The 15,769-nt window shown below is 54.9% G+C and overlaps 1 protein-coding gene across 1 annotated transcript in view; it reads right to left on the reverse strand.

The window, feature by feature from the left end:
• Positions 1-15,769, reverse strand: part of polr3c (polymerase (RNA) III (DNA directed) polypeptide C) — a 483,038-nt gene that overhangs the window by 460,080 nt on the left and 7,189 nt on the right. Inside the window, 3 exon segments of the mRNA XM_041179691.1 lie at positions 9,183-9,263; positions 10,246-10,338; positions 14,304-14,408. Coding sequence (XP_041035625.1) covers positions 9,183-9,263; positions 10,246-10,338; positions 14,304-14,408 — 279 coding nt within the window.

The following is a 15,769-nucleotide window of genomic DNA, read 5'->3' on the forward strand; positions in this document are numbered from 1 at the left end:
CGGTCAGTGTGTAAATACACCTCCACCACCCAGGGTCAGTGTGTAAATAAACCTCCCCACCAAGGATCAGTGTGCAAATACGCCTCTCTCCACACCAGCTCAGTGTTGTAAATACAACTTCCCCACCCCGGTTCAGTGTGTAAATACACCTCCCCCATCCCGGCTCAGTGTGTAAATACACCTCCCCCATCCCGGCTCAGTGTGTAAATACACCTCCCCCATCCCGGCTCAGTGTGTAAATACACATCCCCCATCCCGGCTCAGTGTGTAAATACACATCCCCCATCCCGGCTCAGTGTGTAAATACACATCCCCCATCCCTGCTCAGTGTGTAAATGCACCTCCCCCACACCGGCTCAGTGTGTAAATACACCTCCCCCACCCCGGCTCAATGCGTAAATACACCTCCCCCACCCCGGCTCAGTGTGTAAATACACCTCCCCCATCCCAGCTCAGTGTGTAAATACACCTCCCCCCAGCCCGGCTCAGTGTGTAAATACACCTCCCCCATCCCTGCTCAGTGTGTAAATACACCTCCCCCACTCCGGCTCAGTGTGTAAATACACCTCCCCCCACCCCGGCTCAGTGTGTAAATACACCTCCCCCATACCAGCTCAATGTGTAAATACACCTTCCCCACCCCGGCTCAGTGTGTAAATACACCTCCCCCCACCCCGGCTCAGTGTGTAAATACACCTCCCCCATCCCAGCTCAGTGTGTAAATACACCTCCCCCCACCCCGGCTCAGTGTGTAAATACACCTCCCACACCCCTGCTCAGTGTGTAAATACACCTGCCCCCACCCCGGCTCAGTGCGTAAATGCACCTCCCCCATCCAAGCTCAGTGTGTAAATACACCTCCCCCCACCCCAGCTCAAAGCGTAAATACACCTCCCCCCACCCCGGCTCAGAGTGTAAATACACCTTCCCCATCCCAGCTCAGTGCGTAAATACACCTCCCCCCACCCCGGCTCAGTGTATAAATACACCTCCCCCATCCCAGCTCAGTGTGTAAATACACCTCCCCCCACCCGGGCTCAGTGTGTAAATACACCTCCCCCATCCCAGCTCAGTGTGTAAATACACCTCCCCCACCCCGGCTCAGTGTGTAAATACACCTCCCCCATCCCAGCTCAGTGTGTAAATACACCTCCCCCACTCCGGCTCAGTGTGTAAATACACCTCCCCCCACCCCGGCTCAGTGTGTAAATACACCTCCCCCATCCCTGCTCAGTGTGTAAATACACCTCCCCAATCCCGGCTCAGTGTGTAAATACACCTCCCCCATCCCTGCTCAGTGTGTAAATACACCGCCCCCATCCCTGCTCAGTGTGTAAATACACCTCCCCCACCCTGGCTCAGTGTGTAAATACACCGCCCCCACCCCGGCTCAGTGCGTAAATACACCTCCCCCACCCCGGCTCAGTGTGTAAATACACCTCCCCCATCCCAGCTCAGTGTGGAAATACACCTCCCCCACTCCGGCTCAGTGTGTAAATACACCTCCCCCCATCCCTGCTCAGTGTGTAAATACACCTCCCCCACCTAGGGTCAGTGTGTAAATACACCTCCCCCACCCCGGCTCAGTGTGTAAATACACCTCCCCCACCCAGGGTCAGTGTGTAAATACAACTCCCCCATCCCGGCTCAGTGCGTAAATACACCTCCCCCCATCTCGGCTCAGTGTGTAAATACACCTCTCCCATCCCAGCTCATTGTGTAAATACACCTCCCCCATCCCGGCTCAGTGTGTAAATACACCTCCCCCACCCCGGCTCAGTGTGTAAATACACCTCCCCGCACCCCGGCTCCGTGTTGTAAATACACCTCCCCCATCCCGGCTCAGTGTGTAAATACTCCTCCACCAACACGGCTCAGTGTGTAAATACACCTCCCCCATCCCGGGTCAGTGTGTAAATATACCTCCCCCATCCAGGGTCAGTGTGTAAATACACCTCCCCCATCCCGGCTCGGTGTGTAAATACACCTCCCCCACCCCGGCTCAGTGTGTAAATACACCTCCCCCCACCCCGGCTCAGTGTGTAAATGCACCTCTCCCACCATGGCTCAGTGTGTAAATACACCTCCCCCATCCCGGCTTAATGTGTAAATACACCTCCCCAAACCCCGGCTCAGTGTTGTAAATACACCTCCCCCACCCAGGCTCAGTGTGTAAATACACCTCCCCCATCCCGGCTCAGTGTGTAAATACACCTCCCCCACCCCGGCTCAGTGTGTAAATACACCTCCCCCATCCCGGCTCAGTGTGTAAATACACCTCCCTCACCCCTGCTCAGTGTGTAAATACACCTCCCCCATCCCGGCTCAGTGAGTAAATACACCTCCCCCATTCCGGCTCAGTGTGTAAATACACCTCCCCCATCCCTGCTCAGTGTGTAAATACACCTCCCCCATCCCTGCTCAGTGTGTAAATGCACCTCCACCACCCCGGCTCAGTGTGTAAATACACCTCCCCCATCCCGGCGCAGTGTGTAAATACACCTCCCCCCATCCCGGCTCAGTGTGTAAATACACCTCCCCCATCCCGGCTCAGTGTGTAAATACACCTCCCCCATCCCGGCTCAGTGTGTAAATACACCTCCCCCATCCCTGCTCAGTGTGTAAATACACCTCCCCCACCCCGGCTCAGTGCGTAAATACACCTCCCCCACCCCGGCTCAGTGCGTAAATACACCTCCCCCATCCCGGCTCAGTACATAAATAGACCTACCCCAGCCCGGCTCAGTATGTAAATACACCTCCCCCATCCCTGCTCAGTGTGTAAATACACCTCCCCCATCCCTGCTCAGTGTGTAAATACACTTCCCCCATCCCGGGTCAGTGTGCAAATACACCTACCCCATCCCGGCTCAGTATGTAAATACACCTCCCCCATCCCTGCTCAGTGTATAAATACACCTCCCCCCACCCCGGCTCAGTGTGTAAATACACCTCCCCCCACCCCGGCTCAGTGTGTAAATGCACCTCCCCCATCCCAGCTCAGTGTGTAAATACACCTCACCCCATCCCGGCTCAGTGTGTAAATACACCTGACCCCAGCCCAGCGTCAGTGTGTAAATACACCTCCACCATCCCGGCTCAGTGTGTAAATACACCTCCCCCCACCCCGGGTCAGTGTGTAAATACACCTCCCCCACCCCGGGTCAGTGTGTAAATACACCTCCCCCAACCCCGGCTCAGTGTGTAAATACACCTCCCCCATCCCTGCTCAGTGTGTAAATACACTTCCCCCATCCCGGGTCAGTGTGCAAATACACCTACCCCATCCCAGCTCAGTATGTAAATACACCTCCCCCATCCCTGCTCAGTGTATAAATACACCTCCCCCCACCCCAGCTCAGTGTGTAAATACACCTCCCCCCACCCCGGCTCAGTGTGTAAATGCACCTCCCCCATCCCAGCTCAGTGTGTAAATACACCTCCCCCCATCCCGGCTCAGTGTGTAAATACACCTGACCCCAGCCCAGCGTCAGTGTGTAAATACACCTCCACCATCCCGGCTCAGTGTGTAAATACACCTCCCCCCACCCCGGGTCAGTGTGTAAATACACCTCCCCCACCCCGGCTCAGTGTGTAAATACACCTCCCCCAACCCCGGCTCAGTGTGTAAATACACCTGACCCCAGCCCCGGGTCAGTGTGTAAATACACCTCCCCCAACCCGGCTCAGTGTGTAAATACACCTCCCCACACCCCGGCTCAGTGTGTAAATACACCTCCCCCAACCCGGCTCAGTGTGTAAAAAGACCTCCCCCCACCCCGGCTCAGTGTTGTAAATACACCTCCCCCTTCCCGGCTCAGTGTGTAAATGCTCGTCCCCCACCCCGGCTCAGTGTGTAAATACACCTCCCCCCATCCCAGCTCAGTGTGTAAATACACCTCCCCCATCCCAGCTCAGTGTGTAAATACACCTCCCCCCATCCCGGCTCAGTGTGTAAATACACCTGACCCCAGCCCAGCGTCAGTGTGTAAATACACCTCCACCATCCCGGCTCAGTGTGTAAATACACCTCCCCCCACCCCGGGTCAGTGTGTAAATACACCTCCCCCACCCCGGCTCAGTGTGTAAATACACCTCCCCCAACCCCGGCTCAGTGTGTAAATACACCTGACCCCAGCCCCGGGTCAGTGTGTAAATACACCTCCCCCAACCCGGCTCAGTGTGTAAATACACCTCCCCACACCCCGGCTCAGTGTGTAAATACACCTCCCCCAACCCGGCTCAGTGTGTAAAAAGACCTCCCCCCACCCCGGCTCAGTGTTGTAAATACACCTCCCCCTTCCCGGCTCAGTGTGTAAATGCTCGTCCCCCACCCCGGCTCAGTGTGTAAATACACCTCCCCCCATCCCAGCTCGGTGTGTAAATACACCTCCCACATCCCAGCTCAGTGTGTAAATACACCTCCCCCCACCCCGGCTCAGTGTTGTAAATACACCTCCCCCTTCCCGGCTCAGTGTGTAAATACTCCTCCCCCACCCCGGCTCAGTGTGTAAATACACCTCCCCCATTCCGGCTCAGTGTGTAAATACACCTCCCCCATCCCTGCTCAGTGTGTAAATACACCTCCCCCATCCCTGCTCGGTGTGTAAATGCACCTCCACCACCCCGGCTCAGTGTGTAAATACACCTCCCCCATCCCGGCGCAGTGTGTAAATACACCTCCCCCCATCCCTGCTCAGTGTGTAAATACACCTCCCCCATCCCGGCTCAGTGTGTAAATACACCTCCCCCATCCCGGCTCATGTGTAAATACACCTCCCCCATCCCTGCTCAGTGTGTAAATACACTTCCCCCATCCCGGGTCAGTGTGCAAATACACCTACCCCATCCCGGCTCAGTATGTAAATACACCTCCCCCATCCCTGCTCAGTGTATAAATACACCTCCCCCCACCCCGGCTCAGTGCGTAAATACACCTCCCCCCACCCCAGCTCAGTGTGTAAATACACCTCCCCCATCCCAGCTCAGTGTGTAAATACACCTCCACCATCCCGGCTCAGTGTGTAAATACACCTCCCCCCACCCCGGGTCAGTGTGTAAATACACCTCCCCCACCCCGGCTCAGTGTGTAAATACACCTCCCCCAACACCGGCTCAGTGTGTAAATACACCTGACCCCAGCCCCGGGTCAGTGTGTAAGTACACCTCCCCCAACCCGGCTCAGTGTGTAAATACACCTCCCCCCACCCCGGCTCAGTGTGTAAATACACCTCCCCCAACCCAGCTCAGTGTGTAAAAAGACCTCCCCCCACCCCGGCTCAGTGTTGTAAATACACCTCCCCCAACCCGGCTCAGTGTGTAAATACACCACCCCCCACCCCGGCTCAGTGTGTAAATACACCTCCCCCCAACCCGGCTCAGTGTGTAAATACACCTCCCCCACCCAGGGTCAGTGTGTAAATACACCTCCCTCACCCAGGGTCAGTGTGTAAATACACCTGCCCCACCAAGGGTCAGTGTGTAAATACACCTCCCTCCACACCAGCTCAGTGTTGTAAATACACCTACCCACCCCGGCTCAGTGTGTAAATACACCTCCCCATCCCGGCTCAGTGTGTAAATACACCTCCCCCATCCTGGCTGAGTGTGTAAATACACCTCTCCCATCCCGGTTCAGTGTGTAAATACACCTCCCCCATCCCTGCTCAGTGTGTAAATGCACCTCCCCCACCCCAGCTCAGTGTGTAAATACACCTCCCCCACCCCGGCTCAGTGTGTAAATACACCTCCCCCCCACCCCGGCTCAGTGTGTAAATACACCTCCCCCATCCCAGCTCAGTGTGTAAATACACCTCCCCCCACCCCGGCTCAGTGTGTAAATACACCTCCCCCATCCCTGCTCAGTGTGTAAATACACCTCACCCATCCCAGCTCAGTGTGTAAATACACCTCCCCCACCCCGGCTCAGTGTGTAAATACACCTCCCCCCACCCCGGCTCAGTGTGTAAATACACCTCCCCCATCCCTGCTCAGTGTGTAAATACACCTCCCCCAACACGGCTCAGTGTTGTAAATACACCTCCCCCACCCCGGCTCAGTGTGTAAATACACCTCCCCCACCCAGGGTCAGTGCGTAAATACACCTCCCCCAACCCGGCTCAGTGTGTAAAAAGACCTCCCCCCCACCCCGGCTCAGTGTTGTAAATACACCTCCCCCTTCCCGGCTCAGTGTGTAAATGCTCGTCCCCCACCCCAGCTCAGTGTGTAAATACACCTCCCCCCATCCCAGCTCGGTGTGTAAATACACCTCCCACATCCCAGCTCAGTGTGTAAATACACCTCCCCCCACCCCGGCTCAGTGTTGTAAATACACCTCCCCCTTCCCGGCTCAGTGTGTAAATACTCCTCCCCCACCCCGGCTCAGTGTGTAAATACACCTCCCCCATTCCGGCTCAGTGTGTAAATACACCTCCCCCATCCCTGCTCAGTGTGTAAATACACCTCCCCCATCCCTGCTCGGTGTGTAAATGCACCTCCACCACCCCGGCTCAGTGTGTAAATACACCTCCCCCATCCCGGCGCAGTGTGTAAATACACCTCCCCCCATCCCTGCTCAGTGTGTAAATACACCTCCCCCATCCCGGCTCAGTGTGTAAATACACCTCCCCCATCCCGGCTCATGTGTAAATACACCTCCCCCATCCCTGCTCAGTGTGTAAATACACTTCCCCCATCCCGGGTCAGTGTGCAAATACACCTACCCCATCCCGGCTCAGTATGTAAATACACCTCCCCCATCCCTGCTCAGTGTATAAATACACCTCCCCCCACCCCGGCTCAGTGCGTAAATACACCTCCCCCCACCCCAGCTCAGTGTGTAAATACACCTCCCCCATCCCAGCTCAGTGTGTAAATACACCTCCACCATCCCGGCTCAGTGTGTAAATACACCTCCCCCCCACCCCGGGTCAGTGTGTAAATACACCTCCCCCACCCCGGCTCAGTGTGTAAATACACCTCCCCCAACACCGGCTCAGTGTGTAAATACACCTGACCCCAGCCCCGGGTCAGTGTGTAAATACACCTCCCCCAACCCGGCTCAGTGTGTAAATACACCTCCCCCCACCCCGGCTCAGTGTGTAAATACACCTCCCCCAACCCAGCTCAGTGTGTAAAAAGACCTCCCCCCACCCCGGCTCAGTGTTGTAAATACACCTCCCCCAACCCGGCTCAGTGTGTAAATACACCACCCCCCACCCCGGCTCAGTGTGTAAATACACCTCCCCCCAACCCGGCTCAGTGTGTAAATACACCTCCCCCACCCAGGGTCAGTGTGTAAATACACCTCCCTCACCCAGGGTCAGTGTGTAAATACACCTGCCCCACCAAGGGTCAGTGTGTAAATACACCTCCCTCCACACCAGCTCAGTGTTGTAAATACACCTACCCACCCCGGCTCAGTGTGTAAATACACCTCCCCATCCCGGCTCAGTGTGTAAATACACCTCCCCCATCCTGGCTGAGTGTGTAAATACACCTCTCCCATCCCGGTTCAGTGTGTAAATACACCTCCCCCATCCCTGCTCAGTGTGTAAATGCACCTCCCCCACCCCAGCTCAGTGTGTAAATACACCTCCCCCACCCCGGCTCAGTGTGTAAATACACCTCCCCCCACCCCGGCTCAGTGTGTAAATACACCTCCCCCATCCCAGCTCAGTGTGTAAATACACCTCCCCCCACCCCGGCTCAGTGTGTAAATACACCTCCCCCATCCCTGCTCAGTGTGTAAATACACCTCACCCATCCCAGCTCAGTGTGTAAATACACCTCCCCCACCCCGGCTCAGTGTGTAAATACACCTCCCCCCACCCCGGCTCAGTGTGTAAATACACCTCCCCCATCCCAGCTCAGTGTGTAAATACACCTCCCCCATCCCAGCTCAGTGTGTAAATACACCTCCCCCCACCCCGGCTCAGTGTGTAAATACACCTCCCCCATCCCAGCTCAGTGTGTAAATACACCTCCCCCCACCCCTGCTCAGTGCGTAAATACACCTCCCCCCACCCCGGCTCAGTGCGTAAATACACCTCCCCCATCCCGGCTCAGTGCGTAAATACACCTTCCCCCACCCCTGCTCAGTGTATAAATACGCCTCCCCCATCCCGGCTCAGTGTGTAAATACGCCTCCCCCCACCCCGGCTCAGTGTGTAAATACGCCTCCCCCATCCCTGCTCATTGTGTAAATACACCTCCCCCATCCCAGCTCAGTGTGTAAATACACCTCCCCCAACCCAGCTCAGTGTGTAAATACACCTCCCCCATCCCAGCTCTGTGTGTAAATACACCTCCCCCACCCCGGCTCAGTGTTTAAATACACCTCCCCCCACCCCGGCTCAGTGTGTAAATACACCTCCCCCATCCCTGCTCAGTGTGTAAATACACCTCCCCCATCCCGGCTCAGTGTGTAAATACACCTCCCCCATCCCTGCTCAGTGTGTAAATACACCGCCCCCATCCCTGCTCAGTGTGTAAATACACCTCCCCCCACCCCGGCTCAGTGTGTAAATACACCTTTCCCACCCCGGCTCAGTGTGTAAATACACCTCCCCCATCCCGGCTCAGTGTGTAAATACACCTCCCCCCACCCCAGCTCAGTGTTGTAAATACACCTCCCCCACCCCGGCTCAGTGTGTAAATACACCTCCCCCATCCCGGCTCAGTGTTTAAATACACCTCCCCCACCCCGGCTCAGCGTGTAACTACACCTCCCCCCACCCCGGCTCAGTGTTGTAAACACACCTCCCCCATCCCAGCTCAGTGTGTAAATACACCTCCCCCCACCCCGGGTCAGTGTTGTAAATACACCTCCCCCATCCCAGCTCAGTGTGTAAATACACCTCCCCCTACCCCGGCTCAGTGTTGTAAATACACCTCTCCTTATCAGACTAACTCACACGAGCAGTCGGGCAATGCGTCTAACCTAATCCACGTGGGCAATGGGCCCTCTGCATCCCCAGGTACAGATGTAAGTTCAGATGAACATGTTAGTGGGGGGGCTCTGAATGAGATGGGATGAGGTGGGTTGGCAATTCAGGCCTGTAACAGCAGACACTGACTGACCTGCCGAGTGTTTTTGAAGACATTCTGCTATTTTCTGTGTTACACAGGCTGAGCTGTGACATATCTGGACAATGAAAAAGGCAAATATGTGGAATACCCACCGGATCATCGCTCAGGAGAGTGAGGTATTGGTCCAGCACTTGTTTGGAGAGGTTGTATCCAGCAGGAATAGCTCGGAAAATCTAATGTGAAGAAGATTATGACAAGTGAAATTTTCAGAAGAAAGCCAGAGTTAACAGAACTTACCCTATGTCCAACTTACCCTGGGAGTGTTTGATGGGGACAGTGTAGAGGGAGTTTTACTCTGTATCTAACCCTATGCTGTACCGTCTGGTGAGTATTCGATGGAGACTTTGCAGAGGGAGTTTTACACAGTATTTAGCCCTGTTCTCTACCTATCCTAGGAGTGTTTGATGGGGACAGTGTAGAGGGAGCTTTACTCTGTATCTAACCCCGTGCTGTACCTGCCCTGGGAGTGTTTGATGGGGACAGTGTAGAGGGAGCTTTACTCTGTATCTAACCCCGTGCTGTACCTGTCCTGGGAGTGTTTGATGGGGACAGTGTAGAGGTAGCTTTACTCTGTATCTAACCCCGTGCTGTACCTGTCCTGGGAGTGTTTGATGGGGACAGTGTAGAGGGAGCTTTATTCTGTATCTAACCCCGTGCTGTACCTGTCCTGGGAGAGTTTGATGGGGACAGTGTAGAGGGAGCTTTACTCTGTATCTAACGCCATGCTGTACCTGTCCTGGGAGTGTTTGATGGGGACAGTGTAGAGAGAGCTTTACTCTGTATCTAACCCTGTGTTGTACCTGCCCTGGGAGTGTTTGATGGGGACAGTTTAGGGAGAGCTTTACTCTGTATCTAACCCCGCGCTGTACCTGTCCTGGGAGTGTTTGATGGGACAGTGTAGAGGGAGCTTTACTCTGTATCTAACCCCGTGCTGTACCTGTCCTGGGAGTGTTTGATGGGGACAGTGAAATGGGACTGAGTGTGTCCAAATCTGACTAGACCACCTGACTCAGTTTAAGTTCACAGGATACCAAGCAGCACATTGGCTGCTCTGTAAAGCCTAGTCCCAATTTGAAGCCAAATACTATGACAGAACGGTGTCCGAGTGCTGACTGACTGTCTCCATGTTCACCAATGTTGAGTTATGTTTCTCACCTCATTGGATGAAAGCGGCTGTGTGTGGGAGGAGCTGGAAGACGTGGTGACCTCACTCATTCTCAGCATGGTTCGGACAATCTCACTGCTGGTCTGTGTGGAGCAGAAAGGTAAGAGCAATTATTTGCCTTTGCTCATTCCCCCATTTTTCCAACAGGAACATTTTTAGTCATAACACCCCCGCAGTCAAATATCCCAGCAATACTGAGTCTGAAGGATGGTCTGCCCGTGGGTCCCACACCTCAACAGGAAGCAGCGGGGACTGGATGGCAAGGCACAGAGTGTGTGGGAACTTTTACCCAGCCTGAGCCACTCCAGTATTTCAACACAGGCACCTACCACGTAAGGCATGGGTACAGTGATCTGTCAAACCTGTCTTAAGCCATGTGGTAACTTCAGGAATCCCTATCTGCCTCCCAAAGGCAATGAATCAAGAGTTGGAAAAAGCAAGGTCCAGTTCTCGATAGTTTGTACACCGTGAGCGAAGGAAGTCTCCCAGTTCCCTCTGAAACTCAACCAATCAATCCACATTAACCAAGAACGAATGCCAAAGGCACCGTCAAACTGCACTGAACCCGGCACCGACAAACCGCAGGGAACCCGGCACCGACAAACCGCAGGGAACCCGGCACCGTCAAACCGCACTCAACCCGGCACCGTCAAACCGCACTCAACCCGGCACCGTCAAACCGCACTCAACCCGGCACCGTCAAACCGCACTCAACCCGGCACCGTCAAACCGCACTCAACCCGGCACCGTCAAACCGCACTCAACCCGGCAACGTCAAACCGCACTCAACCCGGCACCGTCAAACCGCAGGGAACCCGGCACCGTCAAACCGCAGGGAACCCGGCACCGTCAAACCGCAGGGAACCCGGCACCGTCAAACCGCAGGGAACCCGGCACCGTCAAACCGCACTCAACCCGGCACCGTCAAACCGCACTCAACCCGGCACCGTCAAACCGCACTCAACCCGGCACCGTCAAACCGCACTCAACCCGGCACCGTCAAACCGCACTCAACCCGGCACCGTCAAACCGCACTCAACCCGGCACCGTCAAACCGCAGGGAACCCGGCACCGTCAAACCGCAGGGAACCCGGCACCGTCAAACCGCACTCAACCCGGCACCGTCAAACCGCACTCAACCCGGCACCGTCAAACCGCACTCAACCCGGCACCGTCAAACCGCACTCAACCCGGCACCGTCAAACCGCAGGGAACCCGGCACCGTCAAACCGCACTCAACCCGGCACCGTCAAACCGCACTCAACCCGGCACCGTCAAACCGCACTCAACCCGACACCGTCAAACCGCACTCAACCCGGCACCGTCAAACCGCAGGGAACCCGGCACCGTCAAACCGCAGGGAACCCGGCACCGTCAAACCGCAGGGAACCCGGCACCGTCAAACCGTACTGAACCCGGCACCGTCAAACCGCACTGAACCCAGCACCGTCAAACCGCAGGGAACCCGGCACCGTCAAACCGCAGGGAACCCGGCACCGTCAAACCGCAGGGAACCCGGCACCGTCAAACCGCACTGAACCCGGCACCGTCAAACCGCACTGAACCCGGCACCGTCAAACCGCAGGGAACCCGGCACCGTCAAACCGCAGGGAACCCGGCACCGTCAAACCGCAGGGAACCCGGCACCGTCAAACCGCAGGGAACCCGGCACCGTCAAACCACACTGAACCCGGCACCGTCAAACCGCACTGAACCCAGCACCGTCAAACCGCAGGGAACCCGGCACCAGATATCAGGGATGGTGGGTGTGAATGGGGTGCAGGAGTACTTTGGGCTCTATTGCGATACAGGTTCTTTAACCTAGGTATTTGACAACAAAGTAATTTATTATTCATTCACTGGATGTGGGCTTCGCTGGCTGGGCCAGCATTTATTGCCCATCCCTAGTTGCCCTTGAGAAGGTGGTGGTGAGCTGCCTTCTTGAACCGCTGCAGACCCTGTGGTAGTGCTATTAGGGAGGGAGTTCCAGGATTTTGACCCAGCGACAGTGAAGGAACGGCGATATATTTCCAAGTCAGGATGGTGTGTACAATTCTGCTGCTGCTGATGGCCCACAGCGCCTCATGGATGCCCAGCCTTGAGCTGCTAGATCTGTTTGAAATCCAATGCATTTAACACGGTGGTAGTGCCACACAACACGATGGAGGGTATCCTCAATGTGAAGGTGGGACTTCGTCTTCACAACGACTGTGCGGTGGTCACTCCTACCGACACATTGATGGACAGATGCATCTGTGGCAGGCAGGTTAGTGAGGAGGAGGTCAAGTATGTTTCTCCCTCTTGTTGGTTCCCTCACCACCTGCCACAGACCCATTCAAGCAGCTATGTCCTTTAGGACTCGGCCAGCTCGGTCTGTAGTGGTGGTACCGAGCCAATTTTGGTGATGGACATTGAAGTCCCCCACCCAGAGTACATTCTGCCCCCTTGCCATCCACAGTGCTCCCTCCAAGTGGTGTTCAACATGAGGGAGCACTGATTCATCAGCTGAAGGAGGGCAGTACATGGTAATCAGCAGGAGGTTTCCTCGCCCATGTTTGACCTGATGCCGTGAGACTTCATGGGGCCTGGAATCAATGTTGAGGACTCCCAGGGCAACTTTCTCCCAACTGTATACCATTGTGGCACCATCTCTGCTGGGTCTGTCCTGCCGGTGGGACAGGACATACCCAGGGATAGTGATGGTGGTGTCTGGGACATTATCTCTAAGATATGATTCTGTGAGGATGACCATGTCAGGCTGTTGCTTGACTAGTCTGTGAGACAGCTCTCCCAATTTTGGCGCTATCTCCCAGGGGTTATTAAGGTGGACTTTGCAGGGTAACAGGGCTGAGATTGCCGTTGTCGTTTCCGGCGCCTAGGTTGATGCCGGGTGGTCCGTCCGGTTTCATTCCTTTTTTGTGACTTCGTAGCGGTTTGTTACAACTGAGTGGCTTGCTCGGCCATTTCAGAGGGCGTTTAAGAGTCAACCACATTGCTGAGAGTCTGGAGTCACACATAGGCCAGAGCAGGTAAGGACAACCGATTTCCTTCCCTCAAGGACGTTAGTGAAGCAGATGGGTTTTTACAACAATCGACAATGGTTTCACGGTCATCGTTAGACTTTTAGTTCCAGGTCTTTACTGAATTCAATTCAGGTTCGGGCTCCCAGGGCATTAACCTGGGCCTCTGGATTACTAGGCCAGCGACAATACCGCCAATGCCATCGCGTTCAAGATTAGCTCCAAGTGGTCAGTTTTATTAAGAGTCTGGAAGGAGGAGCGAGAGGCAGAGAGTTTCGGGAGAGAATTCCACAGCTTTCGGCCCAGGCTGCTGAAGGCAGGGCCGCCTGTGGTGGAGCCATGATAACGGGGAATGCACAAGAGGTCAGAAGGAGAGGAGCACCGCGGTCTCGGAGGGTATTGGAGCTTGAGAAGATAACAGAGGTGGGCAGGGCTGAGGCCCTGCAGAGCTTTCAAAATAAGGATGAGAATTTTAAAATCAAAACGTTGCTAACCAGGGAGCCGATGTCGGTCAGTGAGCACAGCAGTGATAGGGGAAGGTGACGCGGTGCCACTTAAGACGCTGGCTGCAGAGTTTTTGACGACCTCAGCTGATGCAGGGTAAAATGTGGGAGGCCAGCCAGGAGTGTGTTGGAATAGTCAAGTCTGATAAATCTTTCTCTAGGGCATCAGCAACAGCCACCGTCGCAAGTGACCCAAAGTGCACTGGAGCTGAGACTGAAGCCTGCTCTCTTGTGCATTGACTTCAGTCTGCGTTCAGCTTGCAGCACATGCTGACTCTCTGTATACATCTGCTGCAGTCTGGCAGCACTGGCTGTGAATCGTCAGAGGTCCCTGTGCTATAACACCCAGGTCCTTCTCCCATACAAACCCACACCACCCCCCAACACCACCGTCCCAAGCCTGCACTGGCCTTTGCACACACACAAGACATGATATTTAAAGTGACATCGCCCAAGGGAGGAGGGAGGAGGCAGACAGACACAGAGGTGAAGTCCCTGAGCTTTAAGCCAATTGGCCTCAGATACCTGGTCCAGTTTGCTTCCAACTGCAGCCACAATCACCTGGTCCCTGAAGTGCTGGTGAAAGCGCTCAAAATTCACCTGCCAGTAAATGCCATCATCAGGGGGAAGCTGTGAGAAACAAAAAAGAACAGAATTGTTACAGCACTGAAGGAGGCCATTCAGCCCATCCTATCTGCACCAGCTCACTGAATGAGGAATTCCCTCACTGCCATTCCCGCCTTCTCCCTGTAACCCTGCACATTCCCAGATAACACTCTAATTCCCTTTTGAATGCTTCGATTGACCCTGTCTCCCCCTCACTCTCAGACAGTGCATTCCAGACTCTAACCACTCGATTGACCCTGTCTCCCCCACACTCTCAGGCAGCGCATTCCAGATCCTAACCACTCGATTGGCCCTGTCTCCACCTCACTCTCAGACACTGCATTCCAGACCCTAACCACTCGATTGACCCTGTCTCCACCACACTCTCAGGCAGTGCATTCCAGATCCTAACCACTCGATTGATCCTGTCTCCCCCTCACTCTCAGACACTGCATTCCAGACCCTAACCACTCGATTGACCCTGTCTCCACCACACTCTCAGGCAGTGCATTCCAGATCCTAACCACTCGATTGGCCCTGTCTCCAACACACTCTCAGACAGCGCATTCCAGATCCTAACCACTCAATTGACCGTCTCCCCCGCACTCTCAGACAGTGCATTCCAGATCCTAACCACTCAATTGACCCTGTCTCCCCTACACTCTCAGACAGTGCATTCCAGATCCTAACCACTCGAATGACCCTGTCTCCAACACACTCTCAGGCAGCGCATTCCAGATCCTAACCACTCGATTGACCCTGTCTCCACCTCACTCTCAGACAGTACATTCCAGATCCTAACCATTCGATTGACCCTGTCTCCCCCACACTCTCAGACAGTGCATTCCAGATTCTAACCACTCAATTGACCCTGTCTCCACCTCACTCTCAGACAGTACATTCCAGATCCTAACCACTCAATTGACCCTGTCTCCCCCACACTCTCAGACAGTGCATTCCAGACCCTAACCACTCGATTGGCCCTGTCTCCCCACACTCTCAGACAGTGCATTCCAGACACCTAACCACTTGATTGACCCTGTGTCCCCACACTCTCAGACAGTGCATTCCAGATCCTAACCACTCGATTGACCCTGTCTCCACCACACTCTCAGACAGTGCATTCCAGATCCTAACCACTCGATTGACCTTGTCTCCCCACACTCTCAGGCAGTGCATTCCAGACCCTAACCACTCGATTGACCCTGTCTCCCCACACTCTCAGACAGTGCATTCCAGACTCTAACCACTCGATTGACCCTGTCTCCCCCACACTCTCAGACAGTGCATTCCAGATCCTAACCACTCAATTGACCCTGTCTCCACCACACTCTCAGACAGTGCATTCCAGATCCTAACCACTCGATTGACCCTGTCTCCCCCAC

Source organism: Carcharodon carcharias, chromosome 36 (assembly GCF_017639515.1).
Source record: "Carcharodon carcharias isolate sCarCar2 chromosome 36, sCarCar2.pri, whole genome shotgun sequence".
Lineage (NCBI taxonomy): Eukaryota > Metazoa > Chordata > Chondrichthyes > Lamniformes > Lamnidae > Carcharodon > Carcharodon carcharias.